Below are 21602 nucleotides of genomic sequence, written 5' to 3' on the forward strand. Positions count from 1 at the left end.
TGTTTGTTGTAGTGTTTCATCCATGTAAATTATTCCAAGTTTATTGATAATGTTGTTCAGATTTTCTAATACCTCTACTCCTTACTGTTTTTCTGTCCACCTGCTCTATTGATTATTTACAGAGTAGTGTTGAGGTCTCCAGATAAAGTTGGGGATTTGTCTATTCCTCTGGTCAGTTCTATTAGTTTTGTTTTTTCCTCATGAATTTTAAACCTTCATTTTAGAGACAGATACATTCAGGGTTGTTACGTCTTCTTAATGAAATATTTATCCTTATGTAACATCCCTTTTTATTGTGGTAACGTTCCTTATTCTGCGGTCAAATGTATTATTAGTATTGTCAGTCTGACTTTTTTTCCATTAGTGTTTGCCTGGTATACTTTCCCAGCCTGTTAATTTCAACCTACTGTGACATTTTATTTAGTTTCCTTTCAAAATAGAGTCTGAGTTGGGTTTGTGTGTGTGTATCTTAATATATATTTTGTATTTTAATTGATATACTCAGCTCACTTACATTTAATATAGTCATTGATTTGGTTTCATAATAATATACTTTCTTGCTAGTTTTCTGTATTTTCCATCTCTTCTTGGTCCAGTTTTTCTTCTTATGATGCTTTATTTTGGACTAAGTAAGCATTTGTATGATTTCATTTTATTTCTACTCTTGGTTTATTATTTTTATCTCCTTTTGAAAGTTTTTTAATGGTTACACTAGGATTTACAAGATACAAATGTAATTTGTCACAGTCTACCTTCATATTGCCATATTATATATATTAGAAGTACTTATAATTCTCAATTTATCCCATCTTTTATGCTATTTTAACATGTTTTGCTTTAATATATGCTTCAAACACACATTGCTAATAACTTTAGATAGACATTCAATTATTTTTTTAATTGAGGTATAAATAACATATCATATTGTTTCAAGTGTGGAACATATTGATGCAACAATTTTATACATTATAGTGTCAGTCTCACCATGATAAGTGCCATTGCCACCTGTGACCGTACTACAGTATTAAAATATTACTGACTATATTCCCTATGCTGTATTTGCCATCTCTGTGACTTATTTATTTTATAACTGGAATTTGTGCTTCTTAATCCCCTTTATCTACTTCACCCAGCCACCCACCCACCTCCCCTTTGACAACCACCAGTTTCTTCTCTGTATTTAACAGTCTGTGTTAATTTTTTAAGAGTCTGTATTTTCTCTGGGTAAAGAATTTTTGGTGTAGAGCTCTATTTTTCTTTCAGCACATCACAGATGTCTTTCCATCATATTCTGGCTTGTATGGTTTCAGCTTAGAAGTCTGCCATCAGTCTCTTTTCTTTGTTCCTCTATAGAAAAATGCATTTGCCTCTAGATGCTTTAAAGATTTTTCTGCTTATTGTTTTTGAGCAGTTTGACAGTGATGTCTGTTGATTTTGTTCCTTTCTTTATTTGCATGGTTGGTGTTTACCTTTTTTGGGTTTCTTAAAGATAAGGATCTCTGTGATTTAATGTGTTTCACTAATTTTGGAAAATTCTCCATTAAGTCTTGAAATATTTCTTCTACTCTGTTTTCTCTCTTCTTCTAACAATTTCCATTATTTTTCTGTTGAACTGTTTAACAATGATATGCAGCTCTTGTATGTTCTGTTTTTCTCCTCTTCTCTTCCCCCTCCTCTTCCTTTGTTTTTCTTTTTTATGTTTATTTTTGAGAGACAAAGCGCATGTATGTGTGCTTGTGCCGTGGGGCTGGGGCAGAGGGAGAGGCAGAGAGAGAGAGAGAGGATCTGAAGTGGGCTCTGTGATGATAGCAGTGAACCGGATGTGGGGCTAAACTCATGAACTATGAGATCATGACCTGAGCCGAAGTTGGATGCTCCCTCTTCTGACCCTCCTCCCTCTCTTTCTGGCTTGTCTGTTTCTTATAGTTCCCACCTACAGTTCCAATGCAACTTTTGCTTTTATACTTTAGCCTTTCACTTATTAGTCATATTAATTTCAAATTATTTCTCTGATAGTTGCTATATCTGTCATATCTGATTTTGATTCTATTGAATGCTTGGTCTCTTGGCAGTGTTTTTTTTTTTTTTCCCTACATATTTTTCCTTCTTCATTTGTGTGTCTTTGTTTCTTTGCTCAAAACTGAACATATTATATAGGATGGTAGATACTGAGATAAATAGTATGGATGCCTAAAAGTAAAGATGCTTCTTTTTTTACTTGGCATTTAGTAACATGATTGAGTCGATTAGTCATATATTGAACTAGGTTTTGGTCTTGGTCTATTATTGTTAGCCTCAATGCCTCTGTGTTGGTCTTGTGCTTCTGGTGAGGCTGATTTGCCATCCTCTTTTTTCTCCACGTGCTTCTTTATGTTTTTCTTTGCAACTGAGTCGCAAAGAGGGTCCTTCACCACAATCTCACCCCTTGACTATTGGTAGACTGTTGGTACTGTACTTGGTACCCGGATAATAGGAGCATTCCTTCATATTCTTGTTAAGTGATAGCCTCAGGCAGGTGCTACACACCTGTACACCGGGATCTCAGAGGTGGAATCTTCTGAGATCCTATCCCAACTTTAATGCAGGGATTCCCTGATGATCTATACTCAGGACATTGTTCTGCCTCTTATTGAGAGACAGCTGGTGCGTTTTGTTTCTTTTTCTTTTCCAATCTCCTGGGTGCAGCATATCCTCACCTGTATCCCCAGGGTGACAGAGTATTTATCTTGTCCCTAGTAACTTAAAGCTTTGTTCCATAACGGATATAGGAACATAGGATAAAGCTGCACAGTCACACCTTTCTCACAGCAGCTTCTGTGTCTTAGATGGCTTTATTAGCTCTCTTATCCTACACTAAATCTGCCTTAAAAGTGCTTGCTGAGGTTTTTTGAATAAAATCTGTCAATGGTTATTGATTCCTCTGCCTTTTGTGGCTTCTAAGGGTTGTTTAATGTCATGCTAAACTATACACAGCCTTTAGCAATCCATTGAAGACTTTAGCTGAATTCTCCTTGTTAGCTTATACAGTGTTCCATGGCTGTCTCACCATCTCTTCTTGAAGGCAGATGCCTGTTTTTATACCATGGGTTATTGCATTGTACAGGGACACAGAGTCCCTCATGGGTTCCAAATAATTGTGGTTTTGTAAATTATTCATATATTTCTTATCATTAGGGTGAGAGCAGTACTCCTCCAACCATACAATTTCTGATCAGATGCCAGACTTTAATTGAATCCTTGTTTAATTGCGATATGCCATTTTCTTCCTCCTGATTTCAAGTTTGGTGTTTATCTTTAGGTCTTAAGAGTTTGGCTAGAAATGGCCTTTTTTGGTGTGTTTATTTTTTTGCTTGAGGATCATTGTAATCTTTTAAACTGTAAATTTAGATGTTGAAGCATAATTTCTTTCATTATCTTCTCAAGTTATTTTTTTGCACCATTGTCTTTCTCTTCTCCTATGGGGACTGATTCAATGCATGTGCTGTACCCCATGTATTATCCAACGGTTTCCTTAGGCACTGTTCATTTCTTTCCTTGCTCTTCCTCACATTAGTTCATTGTAACCGATCTTTATTCAAGTTTATTTTTTTCTCGATGAACTCAGTCCTGCTGTTGAATCCATCTAGTGATTTTTTTTTATGTTTTATAAGCTGCTTCATTATTTTGTTCCTGAATTTCCATTTAGTTCTTTCTTATAATCTCTATTTCTCTACTAATAGTTCCTGTCATTGTAATAAGAAGCGTATTGTATTCTTTTCATTAAAGACAGCTATTTTGGTTGCTTTAGAATCTTGTCTGCTAATTCCAACAACTGTATCCTATATCAGATTCATTCTCAATTGTTTGTCTTTTCTTTTAAGAACATGTCCTTTTTCCCTGGTGCTTCACACATCTCATAAATCTGGATGTTGTTCCAGATGTCACATATGATAAATTGTGGAATGCTTTATGTTATTTCAGTCCAATGAGTATTTTTTTTTATTTTAGGAGATAAATAATTTTGTTGGACTCAGAATGAAAACTGTATTTCTTGAAATCCAGCTCTAATCTCAAATCGGATGTGTAGACTCTAGTGTAGGTGATTGGAATCTACAGTGTGTATGTGAGTGTGATTGATGGGTCATCAGAATCTAGGGCAGATAATATCTGGCAAGAAATATCTGGATTTCTCCTTTGATTTTCAGTGGTTGTACACAATTTTCTAATTTTTTAGGCTGGAATGTGTGTATTTTTCCACGAATGTCCCTCCCATCTTCTTCCAGGCCAACTCTGTTAGCTACCAGGCTGAGAAACAGCAACAATTGAGAATTCACTCCATATAACTTCCCTTTACAAAATGTAGGCTATCCACCAGAATCTGCCAGCTTCTTAATCACTCTTAAATTCCTTCCTATTTTTTTTTTAATTTGTGCAGAGTTTAATGATTTATGAGTAGGAGCATCAGTCCAGTAAATGTTACTCAGCCATTACTGGAAACAGAATCTAAAATAACTATTTAAAAGACATGTTGGAGAGAAGATTTTTGTCTTACTTGTCTTTGGATCTAGAAGACTTAGGAACATAGCATGTATTGAAGCCAGTATGGGAAAAATGCTACTTTACTTCTCATTGCCTACTCCTGTGTGACCCCACTCCTTTCCCAAATCAAGTCTTTTAATTAATTTATTTATTTTTGGTGCTGTGGTACTTTTTAAATTTGTAAACCTTCAAGAGTGAGCACAGTCCTTCAGTCACTTTGAATATGTTTTGAAATGTACATTTCCTGGGATTTCTGCTTTCATTTGAATGGCTTTACATTGATTTATGTTAATCTAAATTATGCTAAGATATTTGCTGAATAAGCAATGCAATCGTTAATATAGTCTTGCTATTTCATAAGATTAGGAAGTGAATTCCTTTGTGTCTGCATTCTAGAAGTGAATAACCTAATTTTCTACTATAGCATATACATTTAGGGGATATTGATCGATGTTTTTCAGTTATAAAACTGTGTCTGATAGCTTTTGCCTTTCAGAAATTTTTGACACATCTTTGAAGAGAAAAGACATCAGCATATGTTTCTTAAGTGATTTTAGATGTTTCATGGGGATTATAGTGATCTCCAAAGGATTGTAAGAACTGGTGAGTGTAGGAGGAAAAAGAGCAAAGTGATTTTACCCATTACTGAGTACAATGTGGTGGTTTGCACCTAGATGTTGTAATCTAGCACCAGTCCTGTAGGGTTCAGTCACAAAAAACAATCATTTATATTATCTCGTGTAGTCCCTTGCAAAGTGGATTTATTTGTCCCTCTTTAAGAGTTGAGGAAGGTTAAGAAGTAAAACCTAAAGTCACACAATTAGTAAGTGGTAAAGGGATTTGAATACAGATTGTATAGACTCTGAACTTAATGAACTTACGTTCTTTGAATTATCATGTAATCTTCCAAAGGATCACTCAGAATTCAAGTACTATCTAATCAGTTCAAGTATGTAATTCATCTGGATTGTGGTAACTGCCTCTCATATACTTGTACACACAAAGGGGATATTTTCCTGTTTCATTTTGGCTAAAGATTGTAGAAATGTTTCCCAAAATTAGTAACTATTATTTGGCCTTGATTTTAATATCTCTGAGTGAATTTTTTCCTTTGTGTAAAAATAAGTAACATATAGAGTGAGGCTAATACATGTATTTAAACTTTCTTGAATTATATCGATAATCTATACCAACTCCCAAGAGAGAGATTTTTAGTTATTAAGTTATTTCTATGTCAGATTTACTTATATTCATTAGCCTTAGGGCTAAATTTGAAAATTTACTCAGGTTTTAGTATCTTGAAACTTAATCTTTAAAACCATGTTTATAATATGTATATAATGTAAATATCATTCATCATCTATTTGATAACTAAATATTAGTAGTTCCCTGGACTTCATATTTTTTCTTCTAGTTGTAATAATAAATAAATATTAATAAATAAATATTTATTTTATACTACTTCTAATAAATAAATATTTTCATAAATACCAACATTTCTTTTAATGCATAATAAAAATATATGTCTTTAACTGACTATGAAGATGTTTAAGTAGATTCTTTTCATACACTAAACCATTTGTTTCGATAATTTTTTATATCTTTAACTGAAGATTTCCTTATGCTACATATTCTATAAGTCATGAAATAAATAAGTGGTTGAAAAATTCGGATAGTGCCAGATAGTGATTTTTTTTCTTTTTCCATGTGAAGGATACTCTCTTATCTTTCTGGAACCATTCATGATTATGCATAGGATATTGATCTTTTTGCTCAAGTGAGTTTTTGAGTGAGTTTTTCTCAGTGTTTCCTTTCCTAGACTCCTTTCTTGAGCTATTAATGAACCATTTGTACTGTTTTGAGCTACATTTCCTTAAATGGATTCACTACCTCAAAACAAACTTATTTTTTATTGTCCAACATTTTAATGTTCTCTAAGAAGATGATAAATTCACTGACTAGTCTTCCAGGGTTTTTTGTTTTTTGTTTTTTTGTTTTTTGGGGGTTTTTTTGTTTGTTTGTTTGTTTAGTAATAAAACTTTTCTATGAAACCAGCAGAAAATTACTCACCTTTACATTTTTTTTCCTGCATCTAATTTCCCTCCAAACACAAAGTACTGTTATTGAATTAATTCTTTTTTGATTCGCTAATCTCACCTCAGGTGTTAAATCCTTTTGTTTTACCTTGCTGACATTTCTTACTATTTTCTATGCTCTTATATAGCACCTACTCTAGGACTTAGCTCTGTTTTATGTTGATTTTTAAGTGTATATTTGTATCTGTTCCATATTTTGTCTCCTTTATATATGTGTATATACTGCCTGTATAGTATCTGATATGTATTTACCACTTAATTCATTTAATCATCACTTATGGGATCTTTTTGAGTACATACTATTTGCCAAACATTGACCCAGGCATTTAGGATATAGCAGTGAATAAAAATATCACATTTATTTCATGAGCCACTCCTTCTGAATGTCTTTTTCTGATCATTCATCATCTATTTGATAACTAAATATTGGCAGTCCTGTAGACTTATTATTTTTTTTCTAGCTATACTAATTATTATTATGGTTTTGCTTAGTATCTTGTTCAAATATAAAATGTATACAGATGATTCCCAAAATCACATTTCTAGCCTTGATACCCGGAATCATATATTCAACTTCCCATTAAAATCTTCTCTGAAAGTTTGACAAGCATTTCAATATTAACATCGCCAACGTCCAATTTAGATGCCCCATACAAATCTGTTTTTGTGTCTTCATCAACTCAGTAAATGTTAAGTTCATTACTTCAGTAGGTTAACCCTATCACCTCAGAGCCATCCTTGAGAAAAAAAAAAAATAGAGACAGAGATGGGAAGATCTCCCAGTAAAAACAAAGTCTTTATTGTGACTCATGTGAGTGAACAGACCATTAATTCTCTGACTTTATTTCTTACAGCTCTCGCCTCATTCACTCAACTCCAGTAAAATTGGTCCTTTCTCTTCTACAGTGGCATCAGGCACGGCCTGACTTTAGATACTTTTGGCTGGCTATTTCTTACACCTGTAATACCCCTCACCCCCAGAACCCAGATGATTCATACCTTCACTTCTCTTGTATTTCTGCTAGGAGATTCTGCCTTTAGAGGCGTTGTGGTAGGATGAATTCTATAGCCCTTCTAGGATTCCACACCCCTGGTTATTCAAACAAACACTAATCTCGGTATTATTATAAGGGGATTGTATAGTTGTAAGTCAATAGGCCTTCAGACATTGATCCAAAGAAGGATCTAAAAGAGTAAACACAGCAAAGAAGGCAGCAACATTATAAATAGGTTTCTTTGGAAAGTGTTCTCCTGATTTCACCGCTCGTCTAAGAAAATGAGAGTGCTTCCTTTTATTTCAAGTTGAGAAAGAGATTTAAACAGAACCACTGTTTTAAATGTGTTTCCAGACAAGTGGATAATGGTCTGAATGTCACCAGGAAAGTATGCAAGCAGGAAACAGTCATGAGCTGCTAACGTGTTTGATGTCAAAGCAAAGGAAAGTTACTGCTGCTTTGAAATTTTATTTGTGGAAAGGAGATGCAAAGATATTTACTGTGGACAATATTTGAGCCATATGAGTGAGAAACAATGTAAATTCTGCCCATGAGAGATGTTTTGAACACTGAGTAAATGCTGACAGAAAAATGGATCACCAGAGAGATCCAGGGACTAATCGCTAGGGGGGCAGCCAGAGGAAAATATCACATATCACAAGAAATAGAGTTGGATGCTCACATTGGGAAACCCTGGAAAATCTAAGAAAGGATCTAGAAGAAAAATAGATTCAAAAACCTAATAGGCCTATACAGCATAATGCCTTCCTAAGCTAGTCATCAGTTTTGGGATTTTTTTGTTGCATGATTTTATTACTTTTTTTACTTTTTTAATTTAGTTAGTTAGCATATAGTGCAATAATGATTTTAGAAGTAGATTCCAGTGATTCATCCCCTATGTGTAACACCTAGTGCTCATCCCATCAGGTGTCTTACCTTAGCCTCCTTACCCATTTAGGCCATCCCCTCTCCCACAACCCTTCCAACAACCTTCAGTTTGTTCTCTGTATTTAAGAGTCTCTTATGTTTTGTCCCCCTCCTTGTTTTTATATTATTTTTGCTTCTTTTCCTTTATGTTCATCTGTTTTGTGTGAGTGAAGTCGTATGATATTTGCCTTTCTCTGACTGACTAATTTCGCTTAGTATAATACCCTCTAGTTCCATCCATGGAGTTGCATATGGCAAGATTTCATTCCGAGTAGTACTCCATTATATATATATATATAATATATGTATGTGGTATGTATTGAGTAACACTACAAAATAAATTATCACCATTTTTAAGTAATCTTTGATAGAGTCTCATAACATGATAAAAATGTTACTTTAAATGTTAAAAGTATTTTAAGATAATGACAGTTTTATAATATAGATAAATTACAAAGGCTTTAAATTTATTTGAAATATTTCAACCTTCAGTAAAATAAGACAGAGGAAGACAAATGCCTTATGATCTCACTTATATGTTGAATCTAAAAATTAAAAAATAAACACAATGATAACAGCAACAAAACAAAACAAACAAAAATCCACAAACTTATAGCTACAAAGAACAGATTGGTGTTTCCCAAAGGTGAGGGATTGGCAGGGGGTGTGGTCTGGGGTAGGGGTGGGACATGTAAAAATGAGTAAAAATGGTCAAAAGATAAAAAGCTCAAGTTATAAGATAAACACGATCTGGGATGTAATGTAGAGCATGGTGACTCTAGTTAACAATTCTTTATTGTATATTCATAAGTTGCTAAGAGAGTAGATCTTAAAGTTCTTACCGTAAGAAAAAATATATATAATGATGTGAGGTGATGGCTGTTAACTAAGCTTACTCTGGTAACCATTTTGCAATATATAATTTATATTGATATAATCTATACAATGCATATATAAAATCACTATGTTGTATCACTTAGACTAATACAATGTTTTAAGTAAATTGTATGTATCTCGATAAAACTGAGGGAGGGGGGGAACAGAATGAATGAGTCAATCTCAGTCATTCTAAATATAGGTTTCCATCCTTGTCAATGTATAAACATGGTGATTTTATGCTTTTTTTTAAAAAAATTTAACGTTTATTCATTTTTGAGACAGAGAGAGACAGAGACAGAGCATGAATGGGGGAGGGTCAGAGAGAGGGAGACACAGAATCCGAAACAGGCTCCAGACTCTGAGCTGTCAGCACAGAGCCCGATGCGGGGCTTGAACTCACGGAGTGCGAGATCATGACCTGAGCTGAAGTCGGCCGCTTAACCGACTGAGCTACCCAGGGGCCCTATAATTTTATGCTTTTTAACTTAGTTGTTTGCACATACTACTCTTTCCACATTGATTTCACCCATATATTTATTATTTTTAACACCACTAAAAATATGTATATCCCAAACCTCACATTAATTATAATATTGAGCTCTGTGTTACCTCTATTTAGATGACTACCATAACATTTTATGAAAATATTAATATTCAAGAGAGGAGAACTTTGTAAAAACAGTTATTCAAGAGGGTTGCCTGGGTGGCTCAGTGGGTTAAGCGTCCAACTTCGGCTCAGGTCATGATCTCAGTCTGTGAGTTCGAGCCCCGCATCGGGCTCTGTGCTGACAGCTTAGAGCCTGGATCCTGCTTCAAATTCTGTGTGTCCCTCTCTCTGCTCCTCCCCGTCATGCTCTGTCTCTCTCTCCTTCAAAAATAAAAACATTAAAATTATTCAAGAAACAACTTTAATAATGTCAAGGGATGTCAAAGTCCTTAAGTTCACCCAACAAGAGTGAATCCACTTGTAATTTTTACACAACTGCATATTATTTCCAAATTTGCAAGAAGATAATTTTAAGCAATATTCAGACTCTGAAAGTTAGTTTTGAGTATTCCATTGTATCAAATCCCTATTATCATATTTCAGATGATAAATGTAGATTTCCCCTTAGTTATTTTTTCTCTCTCATCTTGCATTGATAACTTATCAGATTTGATCATATATGATGATTATTGGAGAGCATTTCATATATAGATCCTCTACACATACACATACACATAATGTCCTCATTGCCAAACTTAGAGGGTCATATTGTAATTCAGGCACAACATAGATGCAATTATAATAGTGAAGAGAAAAATGAAGAATGTGGCATTCTTACTGAAATACTGAAAGTAGGCATATGACATGCTTTGTAAAATTAACTTTATTTACTTTCCGTTCATTTAGTATTCTGCTCTGTCATTTAGTGTTACCACCTAACAATTAAGATGTGTTCTAACATTCTAAAATGTGAAAAAGGAAAAGGTTCATAATAATTTAAGTCTCTTTATGAGTAATTTTTAGATATGCAGTGTTACGTTTATACTAGTTTTAAAGTTAACTATAAAAAGATGGGACCACATAATAACTCATACATATACTAATGTTGCATGATTTTCTTCAAAAACTTGGGATTTTTTGGGTTGATTTTGACTGACTATACTTGATTCCAATTCTCAAGGTCTTGATCGGTGGGAACCTGGGAGGAAGGTGGATATACTGGATTAGTGGGAAATGCCCATTTGCTTGTGGTTTTCACATTGAGAATGGGCAGCTTCCAGAATAATAGTCTTGGTGATGACTAGATTAAAAATGGGACAAGCAGCAGCCGGAGGGCACAGTGACCGGCCTGTGTACTTTCTCCTGAGTTCTGTAATAGAGAGAGAATCTGGGTGAACCAAGCAGGGAGACCGGGGTATAGTATCTACTTCAGCCATTCCCTTCGAAGAAACTGTCATGAGCAGCATGTCCCTGTAATCACTGAGCTCAACATTGCACCTGTGCCCTGTGTCCTATAATGTGTCAACACATGACTCGCCAGTGTATGCAAAGCACAAGGGAACATACAAAGAAGTTAAAAACACTGACTTTACTCTTGGTTGAAATTCGACTGTAGTGGGAAATTCTCCCAGAAGTGGGATAAAGATAGCCTCAGCATTTATTTTTGTCCAGATGGAGGAGTAGACAAAAGAAAACCCCAAAGCATCATTTACCTGAACTAAAAATCAGTTTGCCTTGATGGAAAGCCTAAGGTCATAAAACTTATAAAGGAAAATATAAGAATAAATATATCTAACCTTTGGTTAGCAGACATTTCTTAGATATGACACATAAAAGGAACAAATGATAAATCAAACTTCATCTAGATAGATAGATAGATAGATAGATAGATAGATAGATAGATATAGACTATATAGATCTATCTATATATATAGTTTTTTAAAAAATACTGCTTTAAAATGAAAAGACAAGATACACACTGAGAGAAAATATTGCCAAATACATATCTAATAAAGGTCTTGAATCCAAAAAATATATATAAATAATACTAGTCTCAATAATTGTCAAACACCTTACCTGAAAAGTGGGTAAAGATCTGTACACTTGCACAAAGCAGATTTGTGATGTGAATTAACATATGAAAATATTGACATCAGTCACTATTAGGGAAATGCTGAATTCAATCACAGTGAGATGCCTCTTATACGCTTATTAAAGTGGTGATAAATAAATAAATAACATTACCAAGAAGTGCTGGTGAGTATGGAAGCAGTTGAATCTCTAATAACTGGCTAATAGGAACTCAAAATGGTACAGACTCTTTGAAAAACAGTTTTATAAAATGAAACATAACTTACCATATAACCCAGAAATCTCATTTCAGGATATTTATCTTGAAGACATTTAGGATATTGAAGATATCCTAGATTGAAGAAAAATCTAGGATATTTATCTTAGAGAAATTATAACATATGATCACATAAAACATATATGTGGATATTTACAACAACTGTATAATTACAAAACTGGTGACTACCTAAATGCCCTTCAAGTGGTGAATGGTTAAATTATTGTATATCCATATAGTGAATGGGATACACATTATTGGCGGGCTAAATTAATCCCAGAATAAAGCTCTGTTCTGTGCCTGCCATACAAAGCTTAAAAGCTATCCTTAAAAGAATCAAGTTGATGCACAGGTTATTTAATTTCATGCTGGAACAAAATATAACATTGTAGAGAAATATTACAAAATCCGCCAACCAATAATTTAAAATTCATAAGGTTCAGATCAAATTAAAATTTATCAAGGATGCAAAGAAGTGCAAAAATATGGTCCATAATATAAAGAAATCATAATCTTGAAAATATACTCAGAAATTACAATGATGATGAGATTAATATATAAAGATTATAAAATAACCATAAACATTATTGATACGCACAGTAGCATAAAGGTAAATAGGAACATCAATTACAAAAAAAGGATATGTGAATAAAACACCCAAATAGGATGTCTAAAGATGAAACACACAATAAATGAAATGAAAACATCCTGAGTGAGAATACAAAGACATTGAACTGAGCAGGGAGGGAAAAATGAACCTGAAGGTATATGATAGAAACTATCTAAATTAAAGCACATTGAAGAAAACAGAAACTGAAAAAAAAATTCTGTGTCTTAGTGAACCATGGGACAATGTAGAGGGGATTAATATACGAGTAACTTAAGTCTCAAAAGAATACTAAAAGTGTAGAGCCTCAGAAAATTATATGAATAAATAATGGTTAAAAACTTTCTGGATTTTACTAATATAATAAACCCACACATGCAAGAAATACCATAAACATTAAGCAACAGAAACAAAGAAAACCAAACCAAAGTGTACCATAAGAAGGGGCGCCTGGGTGGCTCTGTTGGTTGGGTGTCCAACTTCAGCTCAGGTCATGATCTCACAGTCTGTGGGTTTGAGCCCCAAGTCGGGCTCTGTGCTGACAGCTCAGAGCCCGGAGCCTGCTTCGGATTCTGTGTCTCCCTCTCTCTTGCCCTCCCCTGCTCATGTTCTGTCTCTCTCTGCTTCAAAAATAAATAAAAACATTTAAAAAAATTAAAAAAAAAAAGTGTACCATAAGTAAATTGCTAAAAGGCAGTATTGAAAAGCAAATATTAAAAGCAACCAGAGGTGGCGGGGGGGGGGGGAAGAAAGGAAAAAATTTGTTCAGAGGAGCAAAGCTCAGCATGTCAGCTAGCTTCCCCTCAACACTATTCACAATACAGTGGAACATTTTTAAGCTGTTAAAAGAAAGAAAGTCTCTGACAAAAATGTTTCTTCAAAAATTAAGCCAAAAAAAAAAAAAAGCCAGAGAAAGAAAAAAAAAAAACCTTTTCAATAATCAAAAGCTGAGAAATTTCAAGAAATATTAAATGAGTTTATTGACACAAAAGGTAATTATACAACACAGAAATTTGAATCTATATTTAAGAATGTAGAAAGCCAGAAATGCTTAACATGGGGGGGAAATATGTTTGACAAAATAAGAAATCTGTATTTGGTCTCTGCCCCTGGTTCCTGACATAGAACTTCTAAACTCTTGTAACTTCCTGAGTAATGAGGATATTAGGAGCATCTTACATAGAGCACCTAAATCCCTTGGAATATCCTGGGTGATATGAACATCTTTTGTTCTAATGAGGTGACTCTCGGCGGGCTCCTGGATAGCTTCAGGATGATGGCTGGTTACTATAAAGACCAAACTGTGATTAGAAGTCTGGCACTGTCAGCCCTACCCTCCATCCTCTGGAGAGGGGAGAGAGGCTGACTATTGAGTTAATAATCCATCATGCCTACTAGATGAAGCTTCTGTAAAAATCCCTAAGCTAAGGGGTTCGTGTTCAGAGGGCTTCTGAGTTGGTGAATGCATCCATGTGCTGACAGAGTGGTCCACCCCAACTCCATAGGAACAGAAGTTCCTGCATTTGGGACCCTTCCATATCTCACCCTATGTATCTCTTCATCTGGGTATTTATTTCTATTCTTTGTAATTTCCTTCACAATAAACTGGCAAACATAAACTGTTTCCCTAAGATCTGTGAGTTGTCATAACGAATTATGGAACCTGAGGAAGGGGTCATGGGAACCCACTAATCTGTGGTCAAGTTGAGAGAAGTGTGAATAGCTGGGAACCCACTACATGATATTGGTATCTGAAGTAAGGGTGCATTCGGTGGGACTGAGCCCTTAACCTGCTGGATCTGTACTAACTGAGTGGATAATGTCAGAATTGAATTAAATTGTAGGACACCCAGTTGGTATCCAGAGTATTAGAGAGTTGCCTTGTGTAGAAAACCCATATTTCGTGTCAGAAGTGTTTACACAGAGAAAAAAAAATTCCTTTAATATAAAGGATTTTTTTCACATTTTTTAATCACTTGGAAAAGCTAATACATTGTTCAGAGCAAACATCATAACAATGTACTGTGAAATTTGCAACATATATAGAATTAAAATGGGTAACCCTCATAGCAAAATAATGTGAGAAAAGGTAAAGGATTTAAGTATACCCTGGCAAATTTCTTACCACGTATGTGAAGTGGTACAGTATTATTTGAAGGAAGATTGTGATTAAGCTAATGATGTATACTGTAAAGCTGAGGACATCCTCAGCTGACAACCATCAAAAAGCAAATATATTTCATAAACTATATTAGTTTTCTATTATGAATGTAACAGATTACCACAAAAATTAGTAGCTTAAGCAACACAAATTTATTATTTTATAGCCCTGTAAGTCAGAGGTCCAACACAGGTCTCCCCATGTTAAATCAAGGTGTATGAAGGGCTCTAGGAGAGGATCCATTTCTTTAATCAGTAGGGTTGTTGTCAAAATTTATTTTCTTGAAGTTATAGGAGTATTCCAGTCTTTGTTGGCTTTTCCCAGATGTAGACACTACTCACTTTCCTAGACTTATGGTCTCCTTCTTCCATATTCAAAGCCATTTTTTCTCTGTCTCATTTCTATTAGCTATGAAAAGCTTATGGTTTCACTTTATGGTTTCATTCTAAAGGATTTATGTAATTATATCGGGTTTACCCAGATAATCCACAATTATTTCCCAATTTTAAAGTCAACTGATTAGCCAATTTAATTCCATCTGCAAACTTAAGTCCTTTTAGCAATGTAATATCACAGGGGTCTAGGGATTAGAGTGTGGACATCTTTGAGGGGTTATTATTTTGCCTACCACATAAACTAATAGTGGAGATTAAATAAGAATATTAAAAAATTAAAAAGCATATTTAATCAAAAAAATAAAAGAGAAACAGAAAGAACAATTAATAAAGAGGAAAAATAAAATAATACTAACATGAAGTTTTAAAAACAACCATATTGAAATAATATTAAATGTATGTGGTCTAAACCCTTTAATTAATAGGCAGAGATTTTCAGACTTGGACAAAATGTGAGACTCAGTGTTGTGCTCTCTCTAAGACACTTTTAGTATAAAAGTATAAATTAGTTAAAAGTATAATAATAGAAATTCTAGTTATAAAAAAGTTGAAATGACTATATTTATGTAAGACAAAATAGACTTCAGAAATTGGGCAAAAGCTGTAAGTTTTACTTTGACAGAAATCAGCTCTCTGTCTAAATCTAGCAACTTTTTTCATGTTACAATGATCTTGAAGCATATATCAAGAATATTACATATATACATAGTAAAAATAATGCATATAACACATATATGTATAATATTTGTACTATGTTATATATAGTGACTATGTTATCCAAGAACTCTCAACTTTTGTATTGTTCCAAAAGTTCAAGATAAGTCAGAAAACAATTTTTTCAATTTAATTTCATTTTATATTTGTAGCATCAACTGAATTGAATTATATTGAAAGTATATATTTAATTTAGAATATTAAAATAATTTTGTCTACTCCTTTTCTGTTACTTATGATTCTGATTAACCTTATAACACAATTTTTGTATAAATATATTATTCAAATGATATAAACTCACTGTATTTTTTATCTTCAAAGTAACAGAGATCATGTTTGAAAAATCCCCACATTATGTAGATATGGGCATTAAAGTCTAGATATAGTAATTTAACCATGCAAGGTAATGCCAGGGCACAGGCCAGTGACCTGAATACAAATCAGATACCTTGACATTTTTTATCTAAAACATTATTGCACATTACCAAATTGATCATTCAATAAACATGTACTATGTAAGAATTTCATTTCTTTGTAGCATAAAGAGTAAACTCTTGTGTTTAAAATTTATTAAATATCTGTACATGTTACATTTTCAGAAATGTTATATTATGTGAATGTCTGTGCTGTATAATAAGTTCTCAAAATAGAGCTTCAAAAATTATTGAAAGGTTAGGGCTACTTTTGTTTCATTGTTATTGAAAAACTAAGAAGAAATAAGGTGTTGAAATCGACAAGGGTGTTTGCATGGTACATCATAAAATCTGGGCAGAGATAATTTTAAAAATTATTTTGCAGAGGGGCGCCTGGGTGGCGCAGTCAGTTAAGCGTCCGACTTCAGCCAGGTCACGATCTCACGGTCCGTGAGTTCGAGCCCCGCGTCAGGCTCTGGGCCGATGGCTCGGAGCCTGGAGCCTGTTTCCAATTCTGTGTCTCCCTCTCTCTCTGCCCCTCCCCCGTTCATGCTCTGTCTCTCTCTGTCCCAAAAATAAATAAAAAACGTTGAAAAAAAAAAAATTAAAAAAAAAAAATTATTTTGCAGATTTTTAACATAAAATACAAACAAATCGTTACCAGAGGGGAGGTGTATGGGGGGATGGATTAAATAATTGAAAGGGATTAAGAGTACACTTATCATGATAAGCACTGAGTAACGTATAGAATTGTTGACTCACTATATTGTACACCTGAACTTAATTCAATACAATATATTAATTATACTGGAATTAAAATTAAAAATATAAAATTAAATTGAACTCAAAAATAAAGTAAAATTTATGTCTTAATCGTTGATGATTGGTCAAAGGGAACTCAAGCAATTATGAAGATGTGATATGAACAATCCTCAAAAATCTCTCATATGGGCTATTCCAGTTACTCCCTACTGGCATCCCAATTTCCACACTTGCTCCCATATAATTCACATGGCAGAAAGTGTTTCCTTTTAAAACAAAATTCAGATGGTGTCACACTCTCTTCTAACATTTCAGTCATTCTTTATTGTACTAAAAAGACAGGCCAGAGTATGTGCACTAGAACTGAATGTTCTGTTATCTCACTGCTGATTCTTCACCGCCTGTCGCTAAATAGCATTCATGAGATGATGAATCTCTAACAGCTGGCCTTCTCTTCACTTTCTCTGGACAATTTCTTATATCTCACCTTACCCCTGCATCCCAAACACTGAGAGAGAGCCTTCAGTCTTTGGCTAGGTCCCAGATAGTCTTTGCCTTTTATCTGCACAGATGTTATACCCACTGTCTTTCCCCAGTGCTCTTTCCCCACTTTGACCAGGACTAGTCACAAGGTAGATAAGCAGATATTCACCTGGAAATCAGATGTTTAGCTCTCCTTGCAGACACTTGTGGACTTTACTAGGGCTCTCAATGAGACCTTCATGCTAAGCATTAGGAAACTAGCCAGTTGAGTGCTCTATTCTCAATAACTAGGTGAAGGGAGAGGATAATCTCTCTTTACTAACTCTTACTGTTCACCAAAGGGTAATAGCTCTTCTGTATTCTTTCCATATCTTTTATTCATAAAAGCAGAATTGCACCACTGGGTTTCTCCATTGTACCAGAAAATGAGATGAGAGAGAGGGTGTGGCTCAAAGGCATACCAGAAATCTCACACCAAGAACTTCATTCCTTTGAATACTTTTGCAGTGGTTAGTATATTATGCTGTGGGTTCCTGTCTTCATGTGGTCACTGAGCATTTGACAATTTCTGGCAGTAAGGAACAGTCCCAACCAGTATCTCATGCCATACTGTTTTAAAAATAAGCTCCAAGATAATAATGGCCTTATCTATATTTTCAACCCTGTATTTGCAGAACCAAGGTTAAGACCCGAAAAGTAAATAGGAAATGAGAAACTCATGAGTGCTTGTAGTTTGTTTGTTTGAGTGGGAGAATTTGTTTTCATTCTACAAACAATTTTACAAAGAAAAATACAAATAATAAAAAAATGACTGGATTTTTTTCTTTTTTTTTTTTTTTTTTTTTTTTAATTTTTTTTTCAACGTTTTTTATTTATTTTTGGGACAGAGAGAGACAGAGCATGAACGGGGGAGGGGCAGAGAGAGAGGGAGACACAGAATCGGAAACAGGCTCCAGGCTCCGAGCCATCAGCCCAGAGCCTGACGCGGGGCTCGAACTCACGGACCGCGAGATCGTGACCTGGTTGAAGTCGGACGCTTAACCGACTGTGCCACCCAGGCGCCCTGGATTTTTTTCTTTATGCTTTTATGAAAGAGTCACAAATACCTCTTTTACCTTTGGAAACCCATGGATAGAAAGCATGGTGATTCATGGACAGAAAGCGCAATATGTTCTGATACATGAATAGAATGAATTCCATAAAGGTGTTTAAAATGAGAATTTCTTAAGTCACAAATCTCCCAATCAGGACTTATTTAATGTAATACTATTTATCCTAAAAATGCTAAATAGGATTTAAAAACTAAATCCTAAATGTGTATGTCTTTATTTTCAATTACCTGTACACCTTGGAGTATAAAAATTAAATTAAAGGTACATATTAAAATAGATTATGTACAACTAGAACATAAAATTAACTGCAGTGGAGAGAGAATTTCATTCATAAATGGTTAAACTACTCTTCAACCCCTGCTATTGAAGGTTAAACCCTTTGGATAGCCAGCTTTCCGAAAGTCTCCACAAGTCCAAATGCATCCTCTTTTTCATGCCAGTTAACTGAGTTGTTATTTTACTTTCACTTATAATGAGTGGAAAAGAGCAAATAAAAAAGAAACCATGTTACCAAAATATCTGTTAAAGATCATTTAAGCCTGACAAAGAATAATTGAAAGTAAATTTTTAAATTATGCTTCAAAACACTGACATTGTATCTGATGCTATTTAGGACATAGAGTATTAGCAGGGCCTGAAGTTTATCCAGAGAAACCCAAATTTTGATAGATTGTACCTTGGATGCAAACCCATTTCCATCATTTCTCTATACCTGAGTCCAACCAGCGCCCCCCGCCATCTCCCATTTCAGCATATTTGCAATTGTAAAAATTGCCTTAAGAGAAGCAAAAGACAGAGTACCTGTATAAACCACATGATGGTTATTCTTTCTCTGGACATGTATTACTTATAAAATCGCCATGGTTCCACAAAGATACGGAGCATTAATGAAATTCTTCCTTATTATGTGTTAAATTTTACTTTTGTTAAATTTTTACTTTTTGTAAAATTTCTTTGAATGGGAATGAATTTTATTTCTTTATTAATAGGACATTATTACTCAATAATACATTCATAATGACAACCTATTTATTAAGAAACAGTTTGAAGAATGGTAAATATATCTAACATAATTACAAAAATAAGTGCCATTGAATAATGCCTAATCGTACTAGATGCTTCTGACAACTGTCCTGAAGGTAGGTATTACTATCCCCATTTTACTTTGAAATTAATTACCCAAGATGAATTTAAAGCCTCAACGTCTGACTGTTGAGTGGGTGCTCTTAACAGGAACCAACTATTATTTTCCTTTACTTTGCTTGCTGCTGATGGTGACCTTCAGATTTCGCTAATCATTTTCTGCCTTTGCCTTTAGGATTTGATACCAGTATCTTGCCGATCTGCAAGGATTCGCTTGGCTGGATGTTTAATAGACTTGATACAAACTATGACCTGCTACTGGATCAGTCAGAGCTCGGAAGCATTTACCTTGATAAGAATGAACAGTGTACCAAGGCGTTCTTCAATTCTTGTGACACATACAAGGACAGTTTGATATCGAACAATGAATGGTGCTACTGCTTCCAGAGACAGCAAGGTAAAAGATGAGACACATACTGATGCAGATAGTTGACCTGCATGTCAAATTTTATCTATTTCTTCATGATTAAAAAAAAAAAAAGTACATCTTATCCCATTCATTTTAGTAGATATTTTTCTCATTAGAGTGCTTAATAAAAGAGCAAATAAGCAGCATGTGAAACAATATAACTCGGCTAGGGATACAAAACATGCTAAACAAGATGAAAAATAGTAATTAGTATTTTATATTAATGCACTTCATTATAGTTTCTATTATGAACCACCAAGAAGCACAGAGAGATAGGAGAACATAGATATTAAAAGCAATCATTAAAATTAATTTGCTATCTGCTTTGCCCATGGTGTAAAATAAATGGGTTTTTTATCACTATACTGTGGAGTTTTAATGTTCTATTTTGTGATCTTATTAAATGTGCCGAATGAACCACTGCATTCACCATAAAGTTATTTTTTTACTCGTTTGATTTTAAAATGTCTTGGCCTTTCAAACTTTTAAAACTAACTTAGCTTCATACAAATTCACTAGCAAAGAAAGTGTCTCTTGATTCTCTGGAAGAGGCGAGTTACCTGGGAGAGCTGGTATGATGCTAGTTCCTTCGGCATCCTTCTTTACTGGGAAATGCAATGTAACAGTGAAACCATACTTATATAATCAATCTAATGGCAATTGAAATTAAGTAGGTAACAAAAAAAGATCCAAAACCTCACTTTATGATAAAGTTTGGGGAAACTAAGGAAACAGTGGTGTGTGTAATTTTGACGCTAATTTTATTTTTATTATTTTATTTTATTTTATTATTTTTTTTTAATTTTTTTTTTAACATTTATTTATTTTTGAGACAGAGAGAGACAGAGCATGAACGGGGGAGGGTCAGAGAGAGAGGGAGACACAGAATCTGAAACGGGCTCCAGGCTCTGAGCAGTCAGCACAGAGCCCCATGCGGGGCTCGAACTCACATACCGCGAGATCGTGACCTGAGCCGAAGTCGGCACTTAACCGACTGAGCCACCCAGGCGCCCCTATTTTATTTTATTTAAATCCAAGTTAGTTTATATATAGTGTAATAATGGAGTAATTCAGGAGTAGAATTTAGTGATTCATCACTTACCTAGAACACCCAGGGTTCATCTCAACAAGTGCCCTCCTTAGTACCCATCATC

General features: G+C 34.4%; 1 protein-coding gene across 3 annotated transcripts in view; it reads left to right on the top strand.

Annotated features, from left to right (window-relative positions):
• The window catches only part of SPOCK3 (SPARC (osteonectin), cwcv and kazal like domains proteoglycan 3), a 491866-nt gene that overhangs the window by 458383 nt on the left and 11881 nt on the right, over nucleotides 1-21602 (top strand). For all 3 annotated transcript variants that reach the window (XM_058720948.1, XM_058720947.1, XM_058720946.1), the window contains exon 8: nucleotides 20215-20436. In XM_058720948.1, coding sequence (XP_058576931.1) covers nucleotides 20215-20436 — 222 coding nt within the window. The remainder of the gene's footprint in view (nucleotides 1-20214; nucleotides 20437-21602) is intronic.

The sequence above is a fragment of the Neofelis nebulosa genome, chromosome 3, assembly GCF_028018385.1.
Source record: "Neofelis nebulosa isolate mNeoNeb1 chromosome 3, mNeoNeb1.pri, whole genome shotgun sequence".
NCBI lineage: Eukaryota > Metazoa > Chordata > Mammalia > Carnivora > Felidae > Neofelis > Neofelis nebulosa.